General features: G+C 42.2%; 6 protein-coding genes and 1 long non-coding RNA gene across 7 annotated transcripts; 4 read left to right on the top strand and 3 right to left on the bottom strand.

The window, feature by feature from the left end:
• Positions 1–476: 476 nt before the first annotated feature.
• LOC145698856 (poly(U)-binding-splicing factor PUF60-like) lies at positions 477–2,813 on the bottom strand. The gene is made up of 6 exons (XM_081776081.1): positions 2,518–2,813; positions 2,196–2,427; positions 1,702–2,152; positions 1,386–1,541; positions 1,214–1,338; positions 477–1,128 (listed from the first exon to the last, which is right to left on the bottom strand). The coding sequence occupies exons 1-6, from the start codon at positions 2,669–2,671 to the stop codon at positions 1,008–1,010; spliced, it is 1,239 nt and encodes a 412-aa protein (XP_081632207.1). The 5' UTR covers positions 2,672–2,813; the 3' UTR covers positions 477–1,007.
• Positions 2,814–4,155: 1,342 nt separating this feature from the next.
• LOC145700493 (uncharacterized) lies at positions 4,156–4,409 on the bottom strand. The gene is made up of 2 exons (XR_014134214.1): positions 4,302–4,409; positions 4,156–4,258 (listed from the first exon to the last, which is right to left on the bottom strand). It is a non-coding gene; the product is annotated as an uncharacterized LOC145700493 (long non-coding RNA).
• A 3,106-nt stretch (positions 4,410–7,515) lies between these two features.
• On the top strand, positions 7,516–9,758 carry LOC145696204 (uncharacterized). Its single transcript, XM_081773202.1, has 3 exons — positions 7,516–7,768; positions 7,849–9,356; positions 9,431–9,758. Exons 1-3 carry the CDS (start codon positions 7,590–7,592, stop codon positions 9,592–9,594), a joined length of 1,851 nt encoding a protein of 616 aa, XP_081629328.1. The 5' UTR covers positions 7,516–7,589; the 3' UTR covers positions 9,595–9,758.
• A 3,514-nt stretch (positions 9,759–13,272) lies between these two features.
• LOC145698090 (beta-1,4 N-acetylgalactosaminyltransferase 2-like) lies at positions 13,273–14,432 on the top strand. The gene is made up of 4 exons (XM_081775294.1): positions 13,273–13,811; positions 13,919–14,106; positions 14,148–14,315; positions 14,362–14,432. The coding sequence occupies exons 1-4, from the start codon at positions 13,273–13,275 to the stop codon at positions 14,430–14,432; spliced, it is 966 nt and encodes a 321-aa protein (XP_081631420.1).
• Positions 14,433–15,399: 967 nt separating this feature from the next.
• On the top strand, positions 15,400–16,551 carry LOC145699512 (uncharacterized). Its single transcript, XM_081776786.1, has 4 exons — positions 15,400–15,552; positions 15,592–16,204; positions 16,249–16,373; positions 16,421–16,551. Exons 1-4 carry the CDS (start codon positions 15,418–15,420, stop codon positions 16,490–16,492), a joined length of 945 nt encoding a protein of 314 aa, XP_081632912.1. The 5' UTR covers positions 15,400–15,417; the 3' UTR covers positions 16,493–16,551.
• A 353-nt stretch (positions 16,552–16,904) lies between these two features.
• LOC145696206 (glutaminase-like) lies at positions 16,905–20,380 on the top strand. The gene is made up of 8 exons (XM_081773204.1): positions 16,905–17,180; positions 17,226–17,417; positions 17,462–17,801; positions 17,844–18,190; positions 18,233–18,348; positions 18,391–18,723; positions 18,804–19,054; positions 19,103–20,380. The coding sequence occupies exons 1-7, from the start codon at positions 17,026–17,028 to the stop codon at positions 18,914–18,916; spliced, it is 1,596 nt and encodes a 531-aa protein (XP_081629330.1). The 5' UTR covers positions 16,905–17,025; the 3' UTR covers positions 18,917–19,054; positions 19,103–20,380.
• Positions 20,381–20,453: 73 nt separating this feature from the next.
• Positions 20,454–22,877, bottom strand: LOC145696614 (tenascin-like). Its single transcript, XM_081773683.1, has 7 exons — positions 22,636–22,877; positions 21,995–22,588; positions 21,768–21,951; positions 21,343–21,719; positions 21,056–21,291; positions 20,762–21,011; positions 20,454–20,720 (listed from the first exon to the last, which is right to left on the bottom strand). Exons 1-7 carry the CDS (start codon positions 22,827–22,829, stop codon positions 20,564–20,566), a joined length of 1,992 nt encoding a protein of 663 aa, XP_081629809.1. The 5' UTR covers positions 22,830–22,877; the 3' UTR covers positions 20,454–20,563.
• Between the last annotated feature and the right edge of the window lie 12 nt (positions 22,878–22,889).

The raw sequence follows: 22,889 nt of genomic DNA, 5'->3' as shown, positions 1-22,889 counted from the left end.
CGGGGCTGAGACGGCCCGAAGGGCCGTCAAGCCCCTTAATTTAAATTTGCCAGAGACGGGGCTGAGACGGCCCGAAGGGCCGTCAAGCCCCTAATTTAAATTTGCCAGAGACGGGGCTGAGACGGCCCGAAGGGCCGTCAAGAATTTAATTTAAATTTGCCAGAGACGGGGCTGAGACGGCCCGAAGGGCCGTCAAGCCCTTAATTTAAATTTGCCAGAGACGGGGCTGAGACGGCCCGAAGGGCCGTCAAGCCCTTAATTTAAATTTGCCAGAGACGGGGCTGAGACGGCCCGAAGGGCCGTCAAGCCCTTAATTTAAATTTGCCAGAGACGGGGCTGAGACGGCCCGAAGGGCCGTCAAGCCCTTAATTTAAATTTGCCAGAGACGGGGCTGAGACGGCCCGAAGGGCCGTCAAGCCCTTAATTTAAATTTGCCAGAGACGGGGCTTAGACGGCCCTTCGACAAGCCCCTTAAATTTAAAAATCATGGAAGGTGGCTGAATTTTAAGGGTCTTCCAGGAAGGCCGGTCTTCCACCAGAAAAAGTCCTCCAGGGTCCTCCAAGAGTCACATGATCAAGATTTTTTAAAATTGTTATCTATTTATAAGTTAAAGATTAATTTATCTTAAATAGTCTAGGTTAGACCTATCTTCCATCAATTTGGTCTTCCACCAGATAAAAGTCCTCCATCAAGCATGGGAAAATATTTGAATGTGCGCGAAATATTCAAAACCCCGGCCCGGGCCCTCAGACTCCGTCGTGATATCTCTCGCCCACGGTACGCAAAGGGCGACTCGATCAGACTCAGACAGGCAGTTTTGAAATGAATCGCCCAAAATAATAAAAAATGGGCGTTTTTTATAATTTTTCTCGATTTTACTAGAACTTTCACGGAAATTGACAATTGAGCTATTTTTTCGATTTGATTTCGCGCTTGGATGTAAATGAGACTTGAATTGTCCTTTTGTCTCGCCAGAACAGCGGTGGTCATGTGACATTTAATTTCACTAGCCCGTGTAGTCTTTCATGTCGAAGGCAGTTTGGTCGTAGATTTGCGCGGAAATTTGATTGCCATTGAACCAGCGCTTGTCCAGGGCCGAAATTGCTGTTTGCACTTCTTGTGGAAGACTGAAAATGAGTTGAATACGAGTCTCTCTTCAGAAGCGATTCTGAGTTCTCACTGATGTATTCTCGCTGCTATCGCTGTATTTACCTGAATTGAACAAATATCTTGACAACGATTTCAGCATCGGTATCAGCACTCTGCCTCTCTTGATAAATAACAACTTTCGTAACTTTTCCATAATTCTCGCACTCTTCAGTCACTTCCGCCTCAACCTAAATACAAAACATGCTATTTCTAAAAAAATGATAAATTCCCCGACCTCTCCGTCGAGTTCATCCGCCTTGAGCATATTTCGCAAAACGAGGACTCTGGTTTGAGGGGCTCTTGAAAGCTTGTTCATCAAGAAATTGCGCTGATCTTGGCCAGAAAGCGTCACATTCTGCGCGTCCGCTTCGATGCTCGAGCTGTTGATCGACTAAAAGAAATTGATTAGTTCAAAATTAATTTAAATCCATATTGATCTCAACACCTAAGATTACATAACGATAAGTAAAATAAAAAATCTGGGGTCCAATGAGAAAGTCCTTATAGATGGTCTCCATTTTAACGGAAAACCAAACCTCCTTATTCCTTACTTTCTCCGCAGCAGCAGATCCTTTAGGTCCAGCAATAGCTTTTTGGTCAACTTCCATCGGCTGCGAACTGCCCTCCGCATCTGGCAACATTCTTCCAAGCGCTTCAGTTCTTTTGATCATTTCGGAAAGCATCATCGCCGGTTTCAGTTTGTCCTCGTCTTTCAAATCCTTGTTGTTGGAAGTGGTGATGTTCTGCAAACTGGGCGGCACGACGCAAGCACAAACGCGCAGCATTTTACCACCCAAGTCGTAGCGATCCATCGCCTTGACCGCTTCTTCCATTGATTCTGGATTCTCGAACTCGATATAGCCATAGCCGCAGTGCGTTTCGGGATCGCTGACGTCTCGTACTAGGGAACAACTGACAACTCGGCCGAATGCTTCGAAAACAGCGCGAATGTCGTCGTCTGACAAGTTCTCGTGTACACTCGCGACGTATATACGATTGTACCTGAATTTAAGATGAATTTAACAGTATTCCCCTTTAAAAGTACCTAGCGGCTTCTTGAGCGAATTGCGAGATAAAGTGTTCTGCCATTCCCATATTCGAAGTTCTTCCAACTTTCACCGATCTTCCTCCAACAGTTGCGCCTTGCATGTCTTCGCACGCCAAATGTGCAGCTTCTGGTGTTTCAAATTCGACGAAAGCGAAACCTTTGTGTCTTCCAGTGTTGATGTCGTAAATCATGTCTACTGATCGCACTGGACCGAAGGTTTCGAAAGAAGCTGAAAATGGACATTAATATTTTCATAATTACGAAGAGAGAAGCCGCAAGCTTTATGGCAAATCTTAGTTAAAATTTTTGAGAGTCTTACTTTTGACAGTAGCTTCTCCAACTTCATAATTAACCGCTCCGACGTAAATCCGACACATCAAATGAACAGCCCTCTGCCTTGCAATTTGTTGCTGCTGAAGAGCCTTTTCTTTTTCTTTCTGTTTCTTCTTCGCGTGGCGGAGGGAGCATTCCATCGCGAAGGTTCGCGCCAGAAGAATGCTTTCATGTTCTTCTTTTGAAATCGGAGTTAGATTTGAAGGAAAGACGTTGTCCAAAGGAGCGGCAAGGCCTGCAAGGACTTCACCGAATGCGTTCACTGCGATCCATGTTGATAAGCCGCCTTTTCAAGGGTGAATATGATTAGGGGAATGAATGATGATTTCAAAAAACTTTTTGTGGGGCCGGAAATCGTAAAAAAACTGCAAGTGCAGTTTTCTTCAGCTCGTCAAGACGAGTCGAATGATGGGTCTAACTCCTGATAACTCTAAGGATTTACCGGTTTACCGGCTGGTTACCGGAAAATACGTTGTCACCGGCCGTTTTTGTTCTAGAAGTGATAGACTAATGTTTGACACCGGAAATTGTTTCTTATAGTCAGTTCTCCTGCAGCCTAAAAGATGAAGGTTGTATAAATTCTCTGAAGAGAGTTATCACTAAAAACAGTAATTTTTACTTAAATTTTGTTGTTGCTGCACGTTCCTAATTTCTAGTCCCATTTTCGCCAAAAATAGTATTTTAGTGATAACTCTCTTCAGAGAATTGATACAACCTTCATCTTTTAGGCTGCAGGAGAACTGACTATAAGAAACAATTTCCGGTGTCAAACATTAGTCTATCACTTCTAGAACAAAAACGGCCGGTGACAACGTATTTTCCGGTAACCAGCCGGTAAACCGGTAAATCCTTAGAGTTATCAGGAGTTAGACCCATCATTCGACTCGTCTTGACGAGCTGAAGAAAACTGCACTTGCAGTTTTTTACGATTTCCGGCCCCACAAAAAGTTTTTTGAAATCATCAATATAGAATAGATAAGTGTTTCTAGTTGATCAAGCAGTCACCCTTTCCTACAGTAGGCAGTTCTCCAGCATTCTCCGACGATTTCAATTCTCTCTCATCCCTTTCCGGCAGATCAACCTTTTTCATCAATCCATAAAGCGCCGGTTGTCCGAAATACGTCGCCCCAGAAGCACCCGACATTCTTTTTTTCTTCGGATATCTCTAAAATTTTCATTCTTTTACTTTCTCAACTCGGCAGTTTCCTGGACAGGAGATAATCTCTCGAAAAGCGCGAAAAACGACGAATTCCAAACTTTCCAAAAATCCGCGTCGCTGATTGGCTCGAGACGAACTGTTGCGCAATCGATGCGGAGATCGTAAGGAATTTTCCTTCATTGATGGGGTTGAAAATTTCTCAGCTTTATTTTCAGAAGAGAGAGGAATGAGCAGAAAACGAACAAGTGTCTATTCTTTGGTCCACACGAATTCGATTTTATTTTCTAGAGCTTGAGAACACATTTTTGTATAGAATGTCTTTTATTTTATGACTTTTTGCGATAAGCTTTTGTGCATATCTCCGCTTTCTTTTTTTGTAAAAAGGATAATCTGACCCCTAAAATGTCGGAAAATCGTTGGACAAAACTCCCGTAATTGTCGATTTATCATTATTTAAAAATAACCGCGAGCGAAGAAAGAAAGAAAACAAGAATATTAGTGTCTGACCAAAGCAGAAATCTCGTCGATATTCAGGTCTTCCCATTCGTACACAATCGCCGAGCTGTTGCTAGAATTTCTTTTACAAACTGAAGGTCCCCTTCTTCGCTCACCTGAAGCTTCTTTCCTCGTACTCAGAAAGTGACTGATCGTTGTTGATGTCATTGCTTCCTCCAGAATTCGTGCTGATTCCATCGTCCATCATTTCCAAGTCAATGTCTTCATCGCTACAAAAAGCATCAGTAAATACCTGTAACTGTGATTCCATCTTACAAGGCCGCTTTGCTCATTGTACTAATCGACGCATTTTCATAAGGATCTGATTGAGAAAAATCAGAAAACTCAGCTCGGTTACTTTCGTCGAAGTCAATATCTGAATTACAGTTACTTCAGAACTGAAGGTACATGTAATGTTCCTTTACCCCAAGAAAGGTCAGACGGAGTCTGCCAACAATCTTTTCTTTCTTTGATTATTATTTGGTGCCCTTGCAAAAGTTGAAAAATACGTGAATTTCGAGGAATAATTGGCTCAAAAAGAAGCGATTTTTCAACTTTGACGATAGCTGGACGACGCCTGTTGGAGAATCGCATCTTGCTTCTTGGAATATATTCCGCTGGGGTGATTTTTTTCTTGAAGCTTTTCCAAGCCCTGGTTATTCTCAACCCGATAGTTTCAACTTCATTTTCGGCCGATTTTTTTCGTTCTCTTTTCACCGCGCTTGAGAAACATAGCATTTTTGAACGATAGTACCGTGGAAATATGGCCGGGAGTGACTGTAGCAGTCAGTAATATTGCATGATCAATATACTCGAAACTGTTATTTTGAAGACAAAACAAAAGATTCGCTGAAGCGCTTTCTTTGTGATTTTTTCTCAGAATCTTCACTACAACTATTTTCTGGCAGTCTCTTTTTTCTTGGCACGAGCCATTTCTTCGAATATTTGGTTCTCATTTCCATCAAGTTCATTTAAAAAGATATTCAATTGCAAGCTTCTTTTTCTTCAAAAGAAGTGATGAGAGCACTTTATATTGGCAGTGTATGCACAGATTGAGATATCTTACATGGCCGATTTGGCAAACTGATTCTTAAATTTAAATGGCGATTATCTGATTTTCTCGTGAGGAAACTGACTCTTTTCTGCTTCCAACTCTATAGACAGCGTAAATCTAAGATCATCTGCTTTTAATTAATATGTTTCTTTAACAGGTTTTATCTTCGCTTTCTTCTCAAAAATGAAGCTTTCTTGAAGACTGGAAAATATTTAATGAGAAAGAGGTTTTGTTGAAAATAATTTATTTGAGAAATTTTACTAAAACCATCATCAATCCTTGCTAATGAGCAGTTCCCGTTCAACTACTTTTTGATTTAATCAATAAGTAATTATTACTATATTTCTGAAAGTGGTTTCGTTAATTCTCTGTCGACACTCATCAAACTTTCGCGAATTGGGAAGTTCAAATTTTCGTATCTTCTACTCGCGGTTGTTTCCATCGAAGAAAGGAGGGATGGAGAGGAAATCGACCAAAACTTCAGTTTCTCAACTGGAATCAAAGGCTTTATTCGTCCGTTACGCCTCGGAATCGGAGAAACTCGATGGCAAGCCATGCACGGCTAAAAGATCTTGACGGTTTTTTAATTTTTGTTTTAGTACCTCGAGATTTGGCTTGATGCTCAACCTGGCAAAATTCAAATTATAAGGTGTATTTAGCCGCATCTAAACAATTTTTGTTGATTAATTTAGAAGTAATTAGACTGACCCTTCTTTGCTGATTTGTAGCGAAGCATTTCAAGATAAGAAAAAGAGCTGAATGAAAAGTAAACGCGATTCCTCTCTGTCAGTTCCGTACCGATTGTCGGGAAAACCACTAAAAAGGCGAAAAACCCCGCTGTAGCTGCTTCGCCTTCTTTCATAAGAATAACACAGAGGAACGAATAAGCTGACTTAGCGGACGGACTGAGACAGACTTTCAAGGACAGCCGATAATTAAACTGGCTTTTTAGGAGATTGAAGGTGCAATATGATTGATTCACGATGATCGACTCGGTTATTTTTGGCGAAAAATAAGAAGCAGTAAGAAAAAAAAAAGAATTATAAGTAAAGGCGATATTGAAGTGGAAATCAGAGTTTTCAAGAAGAATGATTATTTTTATTGAAATTCTTCAAATGTCAGTTCATGCAGGGAAAATGTGAAAGCCTAAAAGATCATTTGAGTCGAGCCTAGAGATTGTCCCACTCTTTCCAACAACCTTGAATTGCTCCAACAGCTTCTTCGACAGACATCATGCCATCCGAATCCGCATCAACTCCAGCGAGAATTTTCTTCGTCACCATTTCAGCCAAGTTCTCAGCTTGCGATCCTCTCTGGCTAGCTGCGCAATCTTCTATTCTTTAATCTTAGGTCACAAAACTAAAATATCGATCTAACGTGGAAGGGAGGCGTAAATGAAGTCGTAAAGTTCTTCTTTCGAAATTTTACCGTCATTTGAGCTATCCACGTTTGCAAACCAAAGAGAAAATCTGAAGGGTTTTTTAGAATATCGAAAATTCTTTGGGACTTTCCTCAAAATTGCAGCAACAACTACAACTGGTCCATCTTGACACTCATCCCTAAACGTGGTTGCCATTTCGTCCAAGCAAATGAGCCCATTTTTATCCTTGTCGATTGCTTTTACAACTGTCTCCACAATGCTCAGAACTAAACAAGAAATGAAAAAATCATAAGCGAATAAAGAACCGCACCCTGTCTTCGTTTGGTTTCTGTTTCAGCTTGATTTGTTTCGTCCAAATAATTTCGAACAGCATTGATAAGCTCTACGCGTGCAAGTTTTCCGTCGCCATTTTCATCCAACTTTTTATAGACTTTAATCAAATTCTCTCTTTCCGTTTTTGTCAGGGAGTTCATTCTCTCTCTTTAATACGTCTGAAGAATTAAAACTAATTCGAGCGAGGGCTTGTGTCTTATTAAAGTTTAAAAATTCATCAGAAAATATGTTCAAGAGCTTGAATTTTTCATGGCAGCACTTGTTGAGTATTAGTTCAGCGCGGGAACATTGCGTGAATATGTAGATAAATCGCATGCAAAAATCAATTACCAAAAGTACTCGCTCCGTTTTGATAGAGTAGATTTGCATATCCTCGAATTGCCATTTCCCACAAATCAGAAAACAATACAACCGCTTTCTCAGGGAGCCTGGACATCGAAATCTTATGAAGGAAGTATTTGGATTCTTACATTATCTCAATACTATGATATCAGAGTTTACATTTCCCTGCGCCGACTTCGAAGCTTATCCTTATCTTTCCACCGCGCGGTGCCAATATAAACGCACGGCAATTATTGCGGTTCATCATACACACTCTGAGAGACGAGTAAGTAATCCCAAAAAAGTTGAAAAAACATGAAATTTTTGGCGACCTTTCTTTCTTCTTCTCTTGCTTCCCACTACCGAGCTGGTTCCTACCAGTACCGACAAGATGGCGGCAACCTCCAGGTCACTCGAACTATGGGTTGGCGACGAACCATGGACGGTTACGGAACTGGTTGTACCGCCTCCAATGTTGCCAACCAGGATGTCAGGTAAAAATTTTTTTTTGGGAATTCAGAGAGATTTTTATCATCTCGAATGACGACGAGAATATATTTAAATATATCTTCAGTACTGCTATGATCACCGAAACAATTAATGACTTGTCCGGAAACGTCTTAGTTAACACCGGTGCATCTGGAACCACTGGAACGTACGTTGTCAACGAAATCGAAGATTCTGCATCTTTGGATTCTGGCACTCACTACTGCTTCGGCTACGTTGACGAGAGTTTCTCCGTCTCCCAGCCATTTACGCACGTTGCTAACGGTTGCTGCACGATTCCAATGCAAGATGATGACGGTGTCTCTTTCAGCGGCGCCTACAACTTCGCCTCCACCGTCTACGATTTGACCAACAACTCGCCCCAGTTCAAGATCCCCGCCATTTGGTACATCATGACCGGCTGCACCGATCAGAAATTGTACCTCAACCCAACTGATCCCGACGGCGACAACATCAAGTGCCGATGGGCCAGCGAAACCGAAGCCGAGTTCCTCTCACGAGACAAGGGACGTTTCGATTCCCTCATCCTCGACGAGGACAATTGCGTTGTCACTTACGATCCAGCTGCCGACGCTTTCGCCTCAGGCATCAAGCCACTTGCCATCCAGGTCGAGGACTACGCTGCTGACGGAACTCTTCGATCTTCAATGCCCGCTCAGTTCATGGCTACAGTCTGGACTCCGCAAATGCCGGCTCCATCTGCTCCCGGCGTTGCTCCCACCCCCAGCTCCTTCATCCGAACTGGCCAGAAATTCTTCTCTGGCCTTTTCGACGAAGTCGACGGCGACGATCATTTCGACTTCCTCGGTCATGATTCCCACGACTCAACTCACTACCGAGGTCGACGACAAGCTCTGCCCGATCACTGCACCGGTCTCCCCACCTTCACCGGCTCTACTCCCGCAAACGGTGACGTTATCACTGTATCTGGCTCGATGTCTCTCGATTTCTTCGCCGAGTACAGTGCCAATGGCGGCACATTTGTCGACATGGACCGAATCATCTTCTCTGGGCCAACAGGAATGTCCTGCACCTTAGTTGACAAGAGCACCGGTCAGTCCACTTGCACATGGACACCCACCGTTTCCCAGATCGCAGCTGGATCTCACGATCTCTGCGCGATCGCCTACGATCCCATGCAGCGTACCAGCGAACGTGTTTGCGTAAAACTCATCGCTCAAGCTGCCAAGGTCGACGTGAACTGGTGGTTGAACGCGATCGCCACCGATTTTGCCGGAAATGCTTTGACCGATTACGGTTGCACTGGACGTGGTCTTCTTGAGCCATTCGCCCACAACAACGGCCGACCAGTTGATGAAGTCGATCTCGCCATCAACGGCTGGAAGAAGTGCGTCCGATGCTCTGTCGATTCTCTTGCTCCAGGAACACTTCAGACCAGCTTCTGGGAGTACACACAGCCAACTGGAACCGATTGTGACAATTCTGATCCATTTGAGAAGGCAATTTGCGAGTGCGACAAAGCTTTGGCTACAGTTCTTTCGCAAATCGGAACTCCCAACGCCGCTTTCCAGAACTTCGATAAAGCCAATTGCCAAAAAGCACAAGGAGGTCTCGGTAAGTTGACATCAAAAAGTTTATTTTTATCACAATCGCCCGTCATCTTGAATGTGTTCTAATAAAAATTCTAGCGCACGTTAGCATGTGCTGCGGAACCGATCTTGGCGCCTTCCAGCAGTACAACATTCCATCCGACCAATGCTGCGAAGCTAACCAATTGAAACCAGCTGGTACCTGCGCTGTGGAACAGGGAATCATCTACACCGGAGCGATCCCAATGTACAAATCCACGTAGACTAAATCCATCATGGAAGCAATAAGATGTGATAAAAAGCAACTTAAGAGTGTGTAAATTGTATAACCTTTGACCTGTGAACCCAAATTACTAATTCCCTTTTTTCTTTACTAACAATCGGTGTTGCAACACTAATAAACTTCAATAAACTGACATTTATTTGATCAAGTCTATTTTCGAACCCTGAAAATTTTCAAATTTCTCAACCTAAAAAATACGTTTATTCAAGCAAAGACAAATCTGCTGACAAGGTAATCGGAGAAATGTGCTGGCTGTGGCTAACCGCAAACTCAGACGAAAACGAAGAATTGAAAAAGGAATTGATCGATTTTAACTTCACTATCTTTTCCGATCGAATTCTCAAACTACGGGCTGATAACGAATATATAAATACAGCCTGATATTTTTTTTTGTACTCACTCTAAGAGAACGGACAGTAATCCCAAAAAATCTGAAAAAGATGAAATTTTTGGGGACAGTTCTTTCCTCTACTTTTGCTTCCCACTACCGCGCTGGCTCCTACCAATATCGACAAGATGGCGGTAATCTTCAGGTGACCCGAACAATGGGCTGGAGAAGAGGCATGGATGGGTATGGCACGGGTTGTACTGATGCTGATGTTGCCAGCCAGAGTGCTAGGTATGCTGAAAAATGTTCGTTGTCGCCCTTTTTAAATTTCGCTGTTTACCTCCAAATAAGCAATTAAATAATTTTTAGTGGCTCGATGATTACCGAGAGCATCACTGACATGTCCGGAATTGACATTATCGCCTACGGCAATAATGGAACAACTGGAAAATACATCGTCAATGAGATCGAAGATTCAGCTGCGCTGGACTCTGGCGTCCACTACTGCTTTGGCTACGTCGATGAAACCTTCAATATCAACCAGCCATTTAAACATGTCGCTAATGGCTGCTGCACCATTTCTATGCATGACGATGATGGTAGCCTCATCAATGGCGATTACAACTTTGCTTCAACCGTCTACGATTTGACCAACAATTCACCGCAGTTCAAGATCCCTGCTATTTGGTACATCATGACGGGGTGCACTGACCAGAAGCTCTTCTTGAATCCTAGTGATCCAGATGGCGACAACGTCAAGTGTCGCTGGGCGACCATTGACGAAGCGGAAGCGCTCTCACGTGACCAGGGTCGATTTGATTCTCTCATTCTCGACGAGGAGAACTGCATCGTCACATACGACCCCTCCGCAGACGCTTTTGCATCTGGAATAAAACCTCTCGCCATCCAGGTTGAAGACTACGATGTTAATGGCAATCTTCGATCATCTGTACCAGCTCAGTTCATGGCTACGGTCTGGACTCCTTCCATGGCCTCTTCTATTAGATCAGAGATTGCATCTTCCGGTGAGAAATTTTTCGCCAATCTTTTTGGCGAAGATCACAGCGAAACTGGACATCACCGAGGTCGTCGACAAGCCTCTAACGATCATTGTACAGGTCTTCCTGCTTTCACCGGTACGAGTCCTCAAAATGGAGATATCATCAAAGTTTCGGGCTCAATTTCTCTCGACTATTACGCTGAGTACACCGCCAACGGCAACACATTTGTTGATCTCGACCGAATCATCTTCTCCGGTCCATCAGGAATGACCTGCACAGATGTCGACAAAACCAGCGGCCACTCCAACTGTTCGTGGACTCCTACACTCTTCCAACTTGCAGCTGGTTCCCACGATCTCTGCGCTATTGCTTACGATCCAATGCAGCGAACAAGCGACCGACTTTGCGTCAAACTCATCGCCGAACCAGCAAAGAGCGATATGCAGTGGTGGCTTAGCGCTCTTGCTCCAGATTTTTCTGGAACCGCACTAACCGACTACGGCTGCACTGGGCGAGGTCTTCTAGAGCCATTTGCTCATAATAATGGCCGACCGGTTGATGAAGTCGATTTGGCGATCAACGGCTGGAAGAAATGCGTCCGATGCTCAGTTGATGTTCTCAAATTAGGAACTAACACCACTGATCTTTGGCAAACAGGCTTCTGGGAGTATCCACAACCGACTGATAATGTGTGCGACGCCTCAGATGCGTTTCAGCTTGCGATTTGCGAGTGTGACAAAGCTTTCGCTACTGTTCTCTCCGGATACAGTCTCAATCCTATGTTCCAGAACTTCGATAATGTCAACTGTTTGAAAGCCCAAGGAGGAATCGGTAAGATTTACTTTTTGATTTTAAAATTTTACAAATCTTTAGAGCATGAGAGTAAGTGCTGCGGAACAAGCGTCGGCTCATTCCAACTCTACAATGCTCCTTCCGATCATTGCTGCGAGGGAAACCAGCTGAAGCCAGCCGGAACTTGCGCTTCGGAAAATGGGCTCACCTACACTGGAGAAACTCACATGTACCATAGAGTTGAACTCTGAGTGGAGAAAGCCCCCGGGTCTCCTTTCCCGTTTCCCGCGCAGATCACTCGGAGGGAAGTCTAGAAATTTTCCTAAGCGCGTGCTGGGCGCTTCAGAAGAATCTCGAAATTCATTTCTGCGGAAATGAAGGGATTCAGCCAATCACAGAACCGAGAAGGCAATCTCCAGCTTTTGGCGCTGAATTAGGCGCGCTCAGATCGAGCGACGGAGAGGGCTTCCGTCGCTCAGATTCTCCTATCTCCACTTAGAGCTCAACTCCATGGTACAAGGCCACATAAATGAAGTTGGGAAGAAACTCTGGGTGTTCCTAACCTTATCTCCTTAGACGAATAAACCTCAATTAACAACTTCTCTCTCATTGTCCGTAAAAAAGATTCAATATTAAAATATTTTTCCATTTCTTCTTCTTCATGTCAGTTTCAAATAAGTTGTTTCATTGGTTTTAAGCCGCTGTTGATAGCTCATGTCCCGTGTTAAAGCAGTTGTTGCCGGTCTTAAATTTATCGCTGATGAAATCGGGGGCCGGTTGTCTACGAACCTGCGGGATGAAAAAATTTTCTATATTGAAACTTCTTAAATGAGAGAATATTACTCCCTTATCTTGGGCTTTTTGCTTGGATTTAATATTTCAGGAATGATACAAAGCACAAAATAATTATTAATAATTGTAAATAATAAACGTTTTCTTTATAAAAATATTTTATTTTATCAAATAAAGATCTTTTCGAGAAAAAAATCTGTTATCAATCATCGTTTCCAGGAACTAACAACTCTGAAATCGAAGCAAGAAAGAAACTGTCTCAAAGAATTTACAGAAAACACGATATAACTGACATCTCGTATCTTCGCCCTTGGTCAAGAGAAATCCCAGAAATTTTCAATGAAATCGAAGGAGGAAGTTGCGAATGCAAAAAGTCCGGGTTTGAGCCTCGGCCTACGAGAGAGCATCTTGATGATGTTAAATTATGGCAGAGAGACCACTATTTTGAAATCGCAAAGCCGCCTCTTTTGCTTGCCACTAGCAATATTCCGGTTGAATATGTATCAAGTGGATATAAAGTTCAGGAAATTGATAAAAAGTCTGTATTTGATTACGATCGCCAAAATATCAGCCATTTTTAATCAATTTGAAGCCATTCGAATCTGTTGCATTGCTCATAACAGTGACGGCCTCGTCATCAAAAATAATTAATGTCAAATTTTCCTGCTTCTTTTGCGCTATTGATGGTCCTGGGCTTCTCCGATCCGACACACTAGAATATCACAATTTCATAAGCAGAAACGAGATGACTGTAGGAGAGTTCAACGCTGCCCTACAGCAGACCACCTACATTCCTGAAGCCTACGACGGTCGAAAACTTGAAGATGTCGTCACTCTCGAAGTAGTTGGAGACATCAATTTCAGAATCCAGTTCCCGGTGACAATTGAAAGGACGAAACTGCCCGTTTTGACGCAGCGAAAATCAAATTCGATCAAAGATCGAGTTACCGTCATCACGAAAACGTATCTCCGGTACCCTTGCGTCGATAGGTTAATAAAATCGATCGCCGCCTTCTATCCCGGAATTACTGTGATAGTCGCAGATGACAATCCAACAGATCATTTCCAGGAACTCAAGAACCCGCTGGTCACTGTTAAACAATACAAAATGCCGGCAAGAGAGGGCTGGTTCGCCGGAAGAGCTCTAGCACAGAGTCAAGTTCGCACGCAATTCTACCTTTGGGTCGACGATGATTTCATTTTTTCGGAAGAAACGAACTTGGAGTACATGGTCGCAGTTGCTGAGAACACGGGCTATGATATAATCGGTGGAGCTTTAAATGGGTAAATTCAAACAGTCAATTAATACCAACAAATTATAAATACCTAAAAAAGACCCGAACCCTAACCTTCGGCCGAACCGTTTCATCTCCTCTAAAAATGTCATTCAGTCATGTAATGGGCGGCTGGGCAAAAAATGACTTTTTGGATTTACAAAAATCACCTGATGGATACTGTTTTGATAGAAAGAAATACAGTTCATTTCATTTGCCGGGCTATGAGAATGAATGTCAAGTGGTCGATATTATAGAAAACTTCTTCCTTGCTCGAACAACTACTGTTGGCAAAATTCGTTTTGGTACAAAAATAGTTTTTTTTAGGAAGAAAAGTCGATTTTAGATCCGGAATTCGAACGAAAAGGACATCGGGAGTTTTTCATAGACGCGATTGGGGAGCTAAGAATTGCTTGGTGCAGCAGACCATCGATCTTGCATAAAAGTGATTGTGTTTTGAAGGATAATGAGAAACAATACACAGATGATCGTTATGGAAAAAGTGAAGGAGAAGGTTTGAAAAACTAGATATTGATCTTACTCTTATAAATATATTTTAGGCTTCGCTGATAAGCTTGCCGAACTGTGGTATCATCGAAATCATATAAAATGTTCAAATGACATATTTTAGATTTAAATAATCTACTGATTCATTCCATTTTTCAAAAAGGTGTGTTGAGTCAATTGTTGACCTTAGAATTTAAGGATATACCCGATAAAATTGAACTTTCATAGCGCCTAAATACGAAGTCGGATCATTTTTATTTCAATAGCAATCCTACTTAAAATTGTGCGTTAAATTAAATTCTGGTACTTTTTTAGAAATTTTCATTAGAATTTTCCTCTCTAGAGCGATTTGAAAACAAACTCTCTCGATTTCTCGAAATTTTCCCACTAAATCGCTAAAACTGAACCGTATTCTGTATTGCAATGATGCTAAGCTACAAAATTGATGGGATCAAATTCTTAAACTCGATCGAATTTCCATTCTAGTGTTCTCTTCTTTTATACCCTTATTTTTCTTCTCTGCGCGTTTCTTCGCGTGCTACCAATCAGAGCGGTGCGCTCAACCACGCACTTTCTCTCGGAAAAGAGGAGTCGAGTGAGTGAGCTCCCAGCGCGCCGCTTTGTAGAGCTTTTACGCGCTGAGTAGCCCTCAATGAAATGGCTCTAGAATCGGTTTCCTTCGGAATTAACGAAAAGTAAACCATCAAAATTGCAGATAAGGGTCTAAAGAACTTATTTATCGAAAAATCTCGACCGATTTATACAAAAAATTTCGAGTAATCGAGAGAGTAAGATTTGAAATCGCTCTAAAGAGAAAAATTCAAATGAGAAAATGTAAAGAAGTACCAGATTTGAGTTCTACGTGCATTTTAACGTAGAATTGCTTTTGAAATATATATGATCTTACGTCGCATTTCGGCGCTATAAAAGTTCAATTTTATCGGGTATATCCTTAAACTGATCTGAAACCTCAAAAAATAAACGCGGAGAATCTCTATTTGCATTTGAAAATATGTTGTTGAGGTCAATTTTCTCACCAGTTTAGTCTTCATTTGCTTTCAAAAATGTTTCGACGGCAGCAATATCTTTTTGGATGTTTTCTTTTAGCGATGATTTGGTTGATGGCAGCTTTGAACAAAACTCTTGAAATTCACGAAGTTAATCAGTCAGAAACAGTCGAGAGTAAATATGAAGAGATTTATTTCGAAAGAGAAGAGTATTTTAATCAATTTAATCTTCAAGAGGTACGAGTTTCGATCTTCTTTATTTTCAAGAAATTCTAGCGCAAAAATATGTTGATCGATCTTTTTGAAAGTGACGACGACGAGAAAATCATCCGCCAAGGACTGACAATAATCAAGCACGAGAGTAATCTTGAAATTTGGAAAGCAATTGCTTCTTGGAGAAACGAGTTTGTCTCCCGAGTAGATGGAAATTTAGCAAGCTTGGTTGATGAAAATCTTCAAATTTCGATAAAAGAAGCGTATTCGAATCTGGTTTGGTACACTAGAACGGATCTTTCTGATGATGAGGCAATCGTTGCAGATCTTGCATGCGTGGTTAGAAATCAAGCTTGTCTAAAAGACGTAGAAAAGAAATACCAAGCAGCAGTTGAGAACAAAGGCTACATTTTCAACGAAAACGAGGACTTTCTCATTCGAAGACATTTCTCAGCTGTTCTTGATCGAAACGAACTGGACACAAAAAAGCTTTTCAGTTTTATAGACGAGAAAGAGTTCGATCCTCCTCTTGCCATTCAAGGGCCTAAAGTTGTGATAATGGGAATACTTGCGACATTCTTTCAAAAACTGAACGAAACTGAAAAATGCACTCAAATAAGTGGAATGCTGACAACATCATCTGGGACCATTGCTGTTTATGAAGCTTCTTATCTCAGTAAGAAAAACCTCCAAATACATTTTTTACATATTTTCTTTTAGCGTTTGCCCTTGCGATAAAATGCGATATCAACCTAGCAAGATTCTCTAATGAAAAAACCGAAGAAATTCTCATGACTAACAATTCCAGGTTTAGTTGGCAGATTCTTGAGAAAATCGAAGAGCAGGTCAGTTTGAAAGAGGTATGATACAGAAAATTAAAACATATGTTTAGAAGGAATACAGCGACCACTTGAAAACGCTTTTTCTTCATTCAAAAGCTCATCTCATGCCGCTGAACGATTAGACTGTACAATTTTTCGAAGAAAAATGATTAAAAAAAGCTCGTATTATAAATATATCCAGACGTTTGGTACTTTGCCGCAGCTTATATCGTCATTGTGACAATATCTTCAGGTCATCATTTTATTCAATAAAAAAGGTGGACGGAAGCAGTCAATTTAAAACTCTCCGAAGGTTAGATGGCCAAAAAGTTCTAGGCGAAGATAAAAATCAAAAATTCTAGGTCACTAATTTTCGAAAGGTCCAATTCCGCTTGAATTCCCGACTCGATGGTTCACTAAAAAACCCTCTTTCATTCCAACTAATTACTCGCGAACTCGTCCAAACCGGTTGAAAATTAAAATTTCGCCGAAATCATTTGTCGATCTTTGTCATTTACCGCTATAAAACACACTCGTAAACGCGTTAGTTCTGATTTCAATCTCAATTTATTGCTTAGGCGTATCCGATATAACGAGTGCCCCAGATCCCTGAGAGCACTATTCTTTAGCTTGGCGTTTGATACCGAGCCAAGAAACGAAAAAAGTCTGATTGAAGATGACTTTGGGACCGGCAAAGAGAAAGAGGATTTTGACCAAATTCCGAAAGGTCGTTCTTGAGTTAGGTCGACAACGACTTGGTCGAGATTTGGACATGGCGAATGACGGACCTGTTAGTCTTCTCGAACTCAAGAAACGAGACTCTACCCAAACGTAAGACCTACAGTAAGAAAGAAAGCAAGCTTAACATTTTCCCAGAATAACATCTACAGAAGATGTTCTTGAAGAGTTCCGAGAAATGGGCCGAACGAGCTCTGGCGACGAAGAAATCGAGAGAATGATTTTCGATCGATCTAAGACTCCACAAGGAAATCTCGATAGACAGCGATTTATTCGAGTCATTAGGCGCACTGGCTTGCAGCTGGATGACCCTCGACTTTATGACGTTCGGTAAGTTGCAGAGCTCGTTGACATGAAGTGAATAAACCTTTCAGCCGCAACATTGATGAGTGCCACGACTACATTGTCAATAACCTCGACGGAGACGATGCTCATGGTATCGACTTCCTAACCTTCCGTGGCGTCATTTCGAACAGCCAGGAAATTCTCTACCAAGCGATTCAGAATCAATTTGAAATCGCCGACTTCCCCACCTTCCTCGGTGATATTCGACAAATGTACGACGAAACTTGGGGTCAGTGCAAAGGAGATTTCACTACGTACACACAGTACTTGAAAGAGTATCATTGTGATGATGAGTGGGCAGTGTCTTTCTGCTCTGTTGATGGACAAAGATGCGGATTCGGGTCGAAAAAGAAGATGTTCACCATGCAGGCAAGAACTGTCTGCTAAGTCATTAATTCTAACCCTCTTTAGGCCCTCATGAATCCGTTCCTCTACGCAATGAGTTTGGACGAGCTCGGTCACGAAAAAATCCATGCGATTGTCGGCCAAGAAACCTCTGGCGGCCAATTCAATGTCATCAAGCTCGACGACCAAGGCCGACCTCACAATCCTATGGGCAACGCTGGTGCGATTCTGCTTTCTTCTCTTTACAAAGAGGAAATGAACAAGTCTGATCGACATGGATCATTCTTGGACTTTATGAGACAAGTGGCGGGCATTCAAGCAGACGATGAAAACGCAGTTAGTTTTGATTATGCTGCGTTTATGTCCGAACGAGAGGATTGCCATCGAAACTCTTCAATTTCATATTATCTTCGGTAATAATTACAACACTTAAAAACTCTTAATTTTTATTCCAGAGAAAAAGGCTGCATCGCCAGCAAGAAAAACGTCGAACATGTGCTCGATGTCTACACTCAAATGTGCAACGTCACTGTCAACTGTGACTCACTCTCTGTCCTTGCTGCTACTCTTGGTAAAATATTTCGCATTGAAGCTTGAAATTACTTTTTTCTAGCAAATGGCGGTATCTGTCCAATCACCGGCCAACAGTGCTTCTCCAACGACTCGGTCAAATCGACTCTTTCTTGCATGCTTGCCGCTGGTATGAACGACCACTCTGGTATCTGGGCTTTCGAAGTCGGCCTTCCTGCCAAATCTGGAATCAGCGGAGGAACAATGATCATCATTCCCAACTTCGGTGGTTTTGCTCTTTACTCTCCAAAGATTGACAAATCTGCCAACTCTATCAGAGCACTTGAATTCGCCAAATTGCTCAACGAGAAATTTCACTTCCATGAGTACGATCCTGTTCGATTGGCTCACGATTTCTCCAACAGTACTGAATCAGGTTAATAATAAATAAGAGATTTAGGTCAGAGTTGGCCAACGCCCATGAGAGATCATAAACCTAACTGACTTATTTTTCAGAAACCGTGCAGCTCATTAAATTAATGGTCGCAGCCGAAACAAACGACGTACACCGCTTGATGTTCGCCCACATCAACGGATTTGACCTTTCAAGCCCGGATACGAAGACGTAACATGTCTCCACCTCGCTGCAGCGAGAGGTCACGTGGAAGCTGCTCAATTCCTCATTAACAAAGCTGGCGTTCCGGTCGAAGCCGAGGACCAATATGGTCGTACTCCGATGGACTACGCTATAAAATGCCAGCAAAAAGGTGGGTCATTCCTTAACTCGTAAAAATTGAACATTTTTCTCGTTTCAGATGTCATCGAGTTTCTTCGTAAATCGATCAAAATTCCAAGCCGAAATCACTCCGTCTCGTCCCCACCCCTCACTGGGCCACTAATCGACGACGTGCGAAAGAAAGCAGAAGCTTTGACAATTCACTCGGAAGACGACGAAGAGAACTCCGTCGGTGTCCTCGACTACTGACTATCTAGTGCAGAGAACAACACGAAAAATGTAGATAAACCTATTTCACAAACAAGCAATGAAGAAATTTTGAACCAAAAAGCAGTCCAGACAAAAGAAAATATCGAACAAAAAGAAGCCTCCAATTCGCCCAAATCTGAAATCAAGGAAGAAATTTCCCCAAAATCGAATTCTCCTTCTACTCAATCTCCTTCTGATAAAACAACTGGTACCGAGCGATCTTCTCTAAAACCGACATCTTCAGAGCCGAAAATGACCGAGTCGCCCCTCATCAAGCCCGATAAATCTTACCAATTCCTTGACCCTTTTCTTGAAGCCGAAACTGACAAGTATTGCTCCGAAGAAATGTCGCTCACTGAAGTCACTTCTGTTGATCTATCCGCGGTATCGACAGCCGACGAGGCGGAAGATTTGAACGAAACTGTCATAGAAGCTGACTTTTCTGATAACGATGAAAATCATCAAAATTTCACCAAAAACGATCAAGAATGCGATGACAAAGAGATCGACAGTGGCATCAAAATCGAATCCAAAGATGAAATCAATTTATCAAACCCTGCAGAAGAGCCATCGAAAATAGAAGAGCCTGATGAATCGCTTCAGAAGGTCGGTCAAACTGTCGTTGAGGAAAAATCAAAATCGGTAGCAGTCGATGACAATCTTTTGAAGATTCTGATAAAGAGATCGTTGAGGAGGTTGAAAGCTCAGAAGAAGCAGAATCTGAAGATGATCGCGATCCTGAATTGCCAGATGAGATTGTTGAAGAAGTCGACTCAGTCAGCGAAGAAATAACTGAAGACATCAATTCGTGCGAGAATGAAGAAAGAGAAATCGAAAAAGAACCTCCACAGATTCCTACAACAAAAGCTCCTTACTTCAGCGAAAGCAGCGACGATGAAGATTTACAAGATTCTGCAGAACAAGAACTCGAAAATCTTGTCCAATCAACAGACGATGAAGATGCTCTTCACTCATCTTTAGCGCCATCACGCGAGTCGCCGAGAGTAAATCACGATCTTTCTGGGCAAACTCAAGGTGTTCTTGTGAACGAATCCGACCATGTTCATCTTTTCTTTCGTATAACTTATTTTGATTCAAAATTTTAAATAAATGCTCGTTTTTTAGAGTTTCTTACTCTCATATGAGTCATATCTTAGAAACAGCTTTTTAATAGACAGATTTATTTACATTTTCTTGATAGAAGTAAACGAGCAATAGAGATATTTGCAGTCTGGAATTTGAAGAAGTAATGATCATAAATGTACATTTGTTTTCTTAATCAATTTTGTGGCTAGCTTTGAGTAATTTGCGGTGGACGAATCATCATCGCGGCTTCTGCCACGGCAACGTCTTCTATAACTCCGTCGGGGTTTATTCGCCGGACGATTGGTCTCTGGCGCCCCATGAAGATGTTGAAGTTAGGATTTTGACAGGAAGGCAGGTGCCACCTTAAAATGATAAGCATCCAATAGAGGATAAATAATCTTACCATCCATAAGCAAGAGGATCGATGCAACTGAGTGGCCTGTTATGATCGAAATTTCCAAACGGTCTTCCATTCGTCATCGTCCAGTCGTCTTCTATGTCTCCATCTATTTTTTTACCGATTTGGATAACGTAATCATCTTCTTTTGATGCGACTTTGACGCTAGAATAGCGCGCAACTTGCTCTGCTCCATAGATGTCGCGAATATAAATGAGCAGTTCTTTCGGTTTTTCGGTCAAAATCGACATTGTATCTAAAATTGACTAGCAAAAACGAATAAATCGGGTATCAGAATACCTAGGCCAATCCAAAAGTCGCTATCTGCTCTTCCAAAGCCCTCGACATAATCTTTCATAAGTGGCTGAATATACGGCGTCTGGAGCGAGCGCTGCTGAATAACTTGCCAGCCGCCGCCAGCGATTTTCTGACGACAATACGCTGGCGCTTCGAGTGTTCCATGAGAGCCGATAAAGATTGTGTACACACCATCTTGGTCGAAGCCGTTTTGGAGGACTTCTACGCAAGTTTCGGGCCTAGCGAATTCAAGCGATAAAGATTTTGTTTTAGGTAAAAAACTAAGGTACCTTCTATGGTTGTAAATTTTCGTCTTAAAGTTGTATTTCTTTATTGTGCTCCTTTCATCCCCTTTTCCAATGCTCTGCAAAGTGACTGTATACTCTGTCCCTTGTTGGAGCTCATCAAAGCTGAAACTTCTCGTTTTCGGAGGAAGAGAGTAATCTTTGACGATTTTTCCCGATTCTGTCTCCAGCAGCACCATTTTGATATTCACAATCGCCGGTAACATAATCGGCTCCGCCCAACGCATTTGAGCAGAGTACCGTTCAACAAGCAAAACTTCTACATTCTTTGGTCCATCAATTTTTGCCCGAAACTCGATTGTTGAAAACGCACTTTCACTCGTTTCTTCGTTGATGAATTTTGCTTTGACTTGATAAGGCGCCTTCACAATTCAGTATGTTAATTTTTGGATTGATTTGAGAGAACTTACTCCTGCTTCAAGTTGTGGTAAAGTGACGAATTTGCGTGAAGAGTTGAGCGTGAAAAACCCTGGATCGTGGAATTTCCATTGGCCGTACTCGAGTTTGCGAACTTCGATTTGGATTGTATCGGCGATATTTTCGTCCACAGGGGTCCAGAGTATTTTCGCGGACTCATCTGTTACTTCTTCGGCTCTATTTAAAAAGTAAGGCTAAGTATGTTAAGTGAAGGGGGTACCTTAAGTCCTTGGGAGAGCCAGGAGCAGTTCTGAAAGAAACGCTGCAAGGCTCTGATTTTTGTGAGTCGAGAACTGATGAGATTTCGATGATGTAATCTGTTGAAGGTTTGAGCTGCCTGAGCTTTATTCTTCGTGCTGAGTCGTCTCCTGGCGAAACTGTTATTCTTCTTATAACCGCGTTTTCTTTGTCATTGCCGTTGTCCTTCATCAAGGTCACAATGTAATTGTTGATGTTAAATCGCGGTTTGACTACTGTTACGGTCACGTCTTCCTCTGTTGATGAGCGGTAAATGATCTGCGGTGGGTTAGTTTTCGTTGTCGTTGATACTTGAGCTCGTTTTGACTTTTTGTTTTGTCTGACAGACCAGAGTTCCATTGAATATTTCGTTGCGGGGTACAGGCCTGCCACGTCAATCCTGTCCTGCTTCGCGGAAATTGCGCGGTTGAGGATGATCCTGGAAGACGCTGTGTTGAGTATTTCGATGTGGAAGTTGTCCACGTGATCTGCTAAAGAAGACCACTCGAGGTGGAAGGAGCTGTTTGTCAAGTTGCTCACTTCGAGTTGATAAGGCGGCGACAGCTTTGAAAACGAACTAAACATTGATGAAATGAAACGATGAACGCGAGAGGGAGGATTTACCGAAAGTTGACAATACAAGGAGGCGAGGCATAGTGTGGAAACTGTGTACGAACTTCAACGATGTAGTCAGTGCTTGGCTGGAGATTGGAGAGTTCGAAGGTTCCGGTTGTGTTGGAGGATTTTGTGATGACGGTTCGAGCAAGTCTTGTTCCGGATATTGTGTATTTCATGAAGACATTTGGTTGTTTTTCCATTGAGTCGTACGAGTAGTTAACTTCCGCAAACTTTTCATTTATGTTTGAAGCGCTTTTAAA

The sequence above is a fragment of the Oikopleura dioica genome, chromosome 2 (assembly GCF_907165135.1).
Source record: "Oikopleura dioica chromosome 2, OKI2018_I68_1.0, whole genome shotgun sequence".
NCBI classification, from domain to species: domain Eukaryota; kingdom Metazoa; phylum Chordata; class Appendicularia; order Copelata; family Oikopleuridae; genus Oikopleura; species Oikopleura dioica.
The sequence above is the reverse complement of the archived record's forward strand: the minus strand, read 5'-3'. Positions and strand labels throughout refer to the sequence as shown.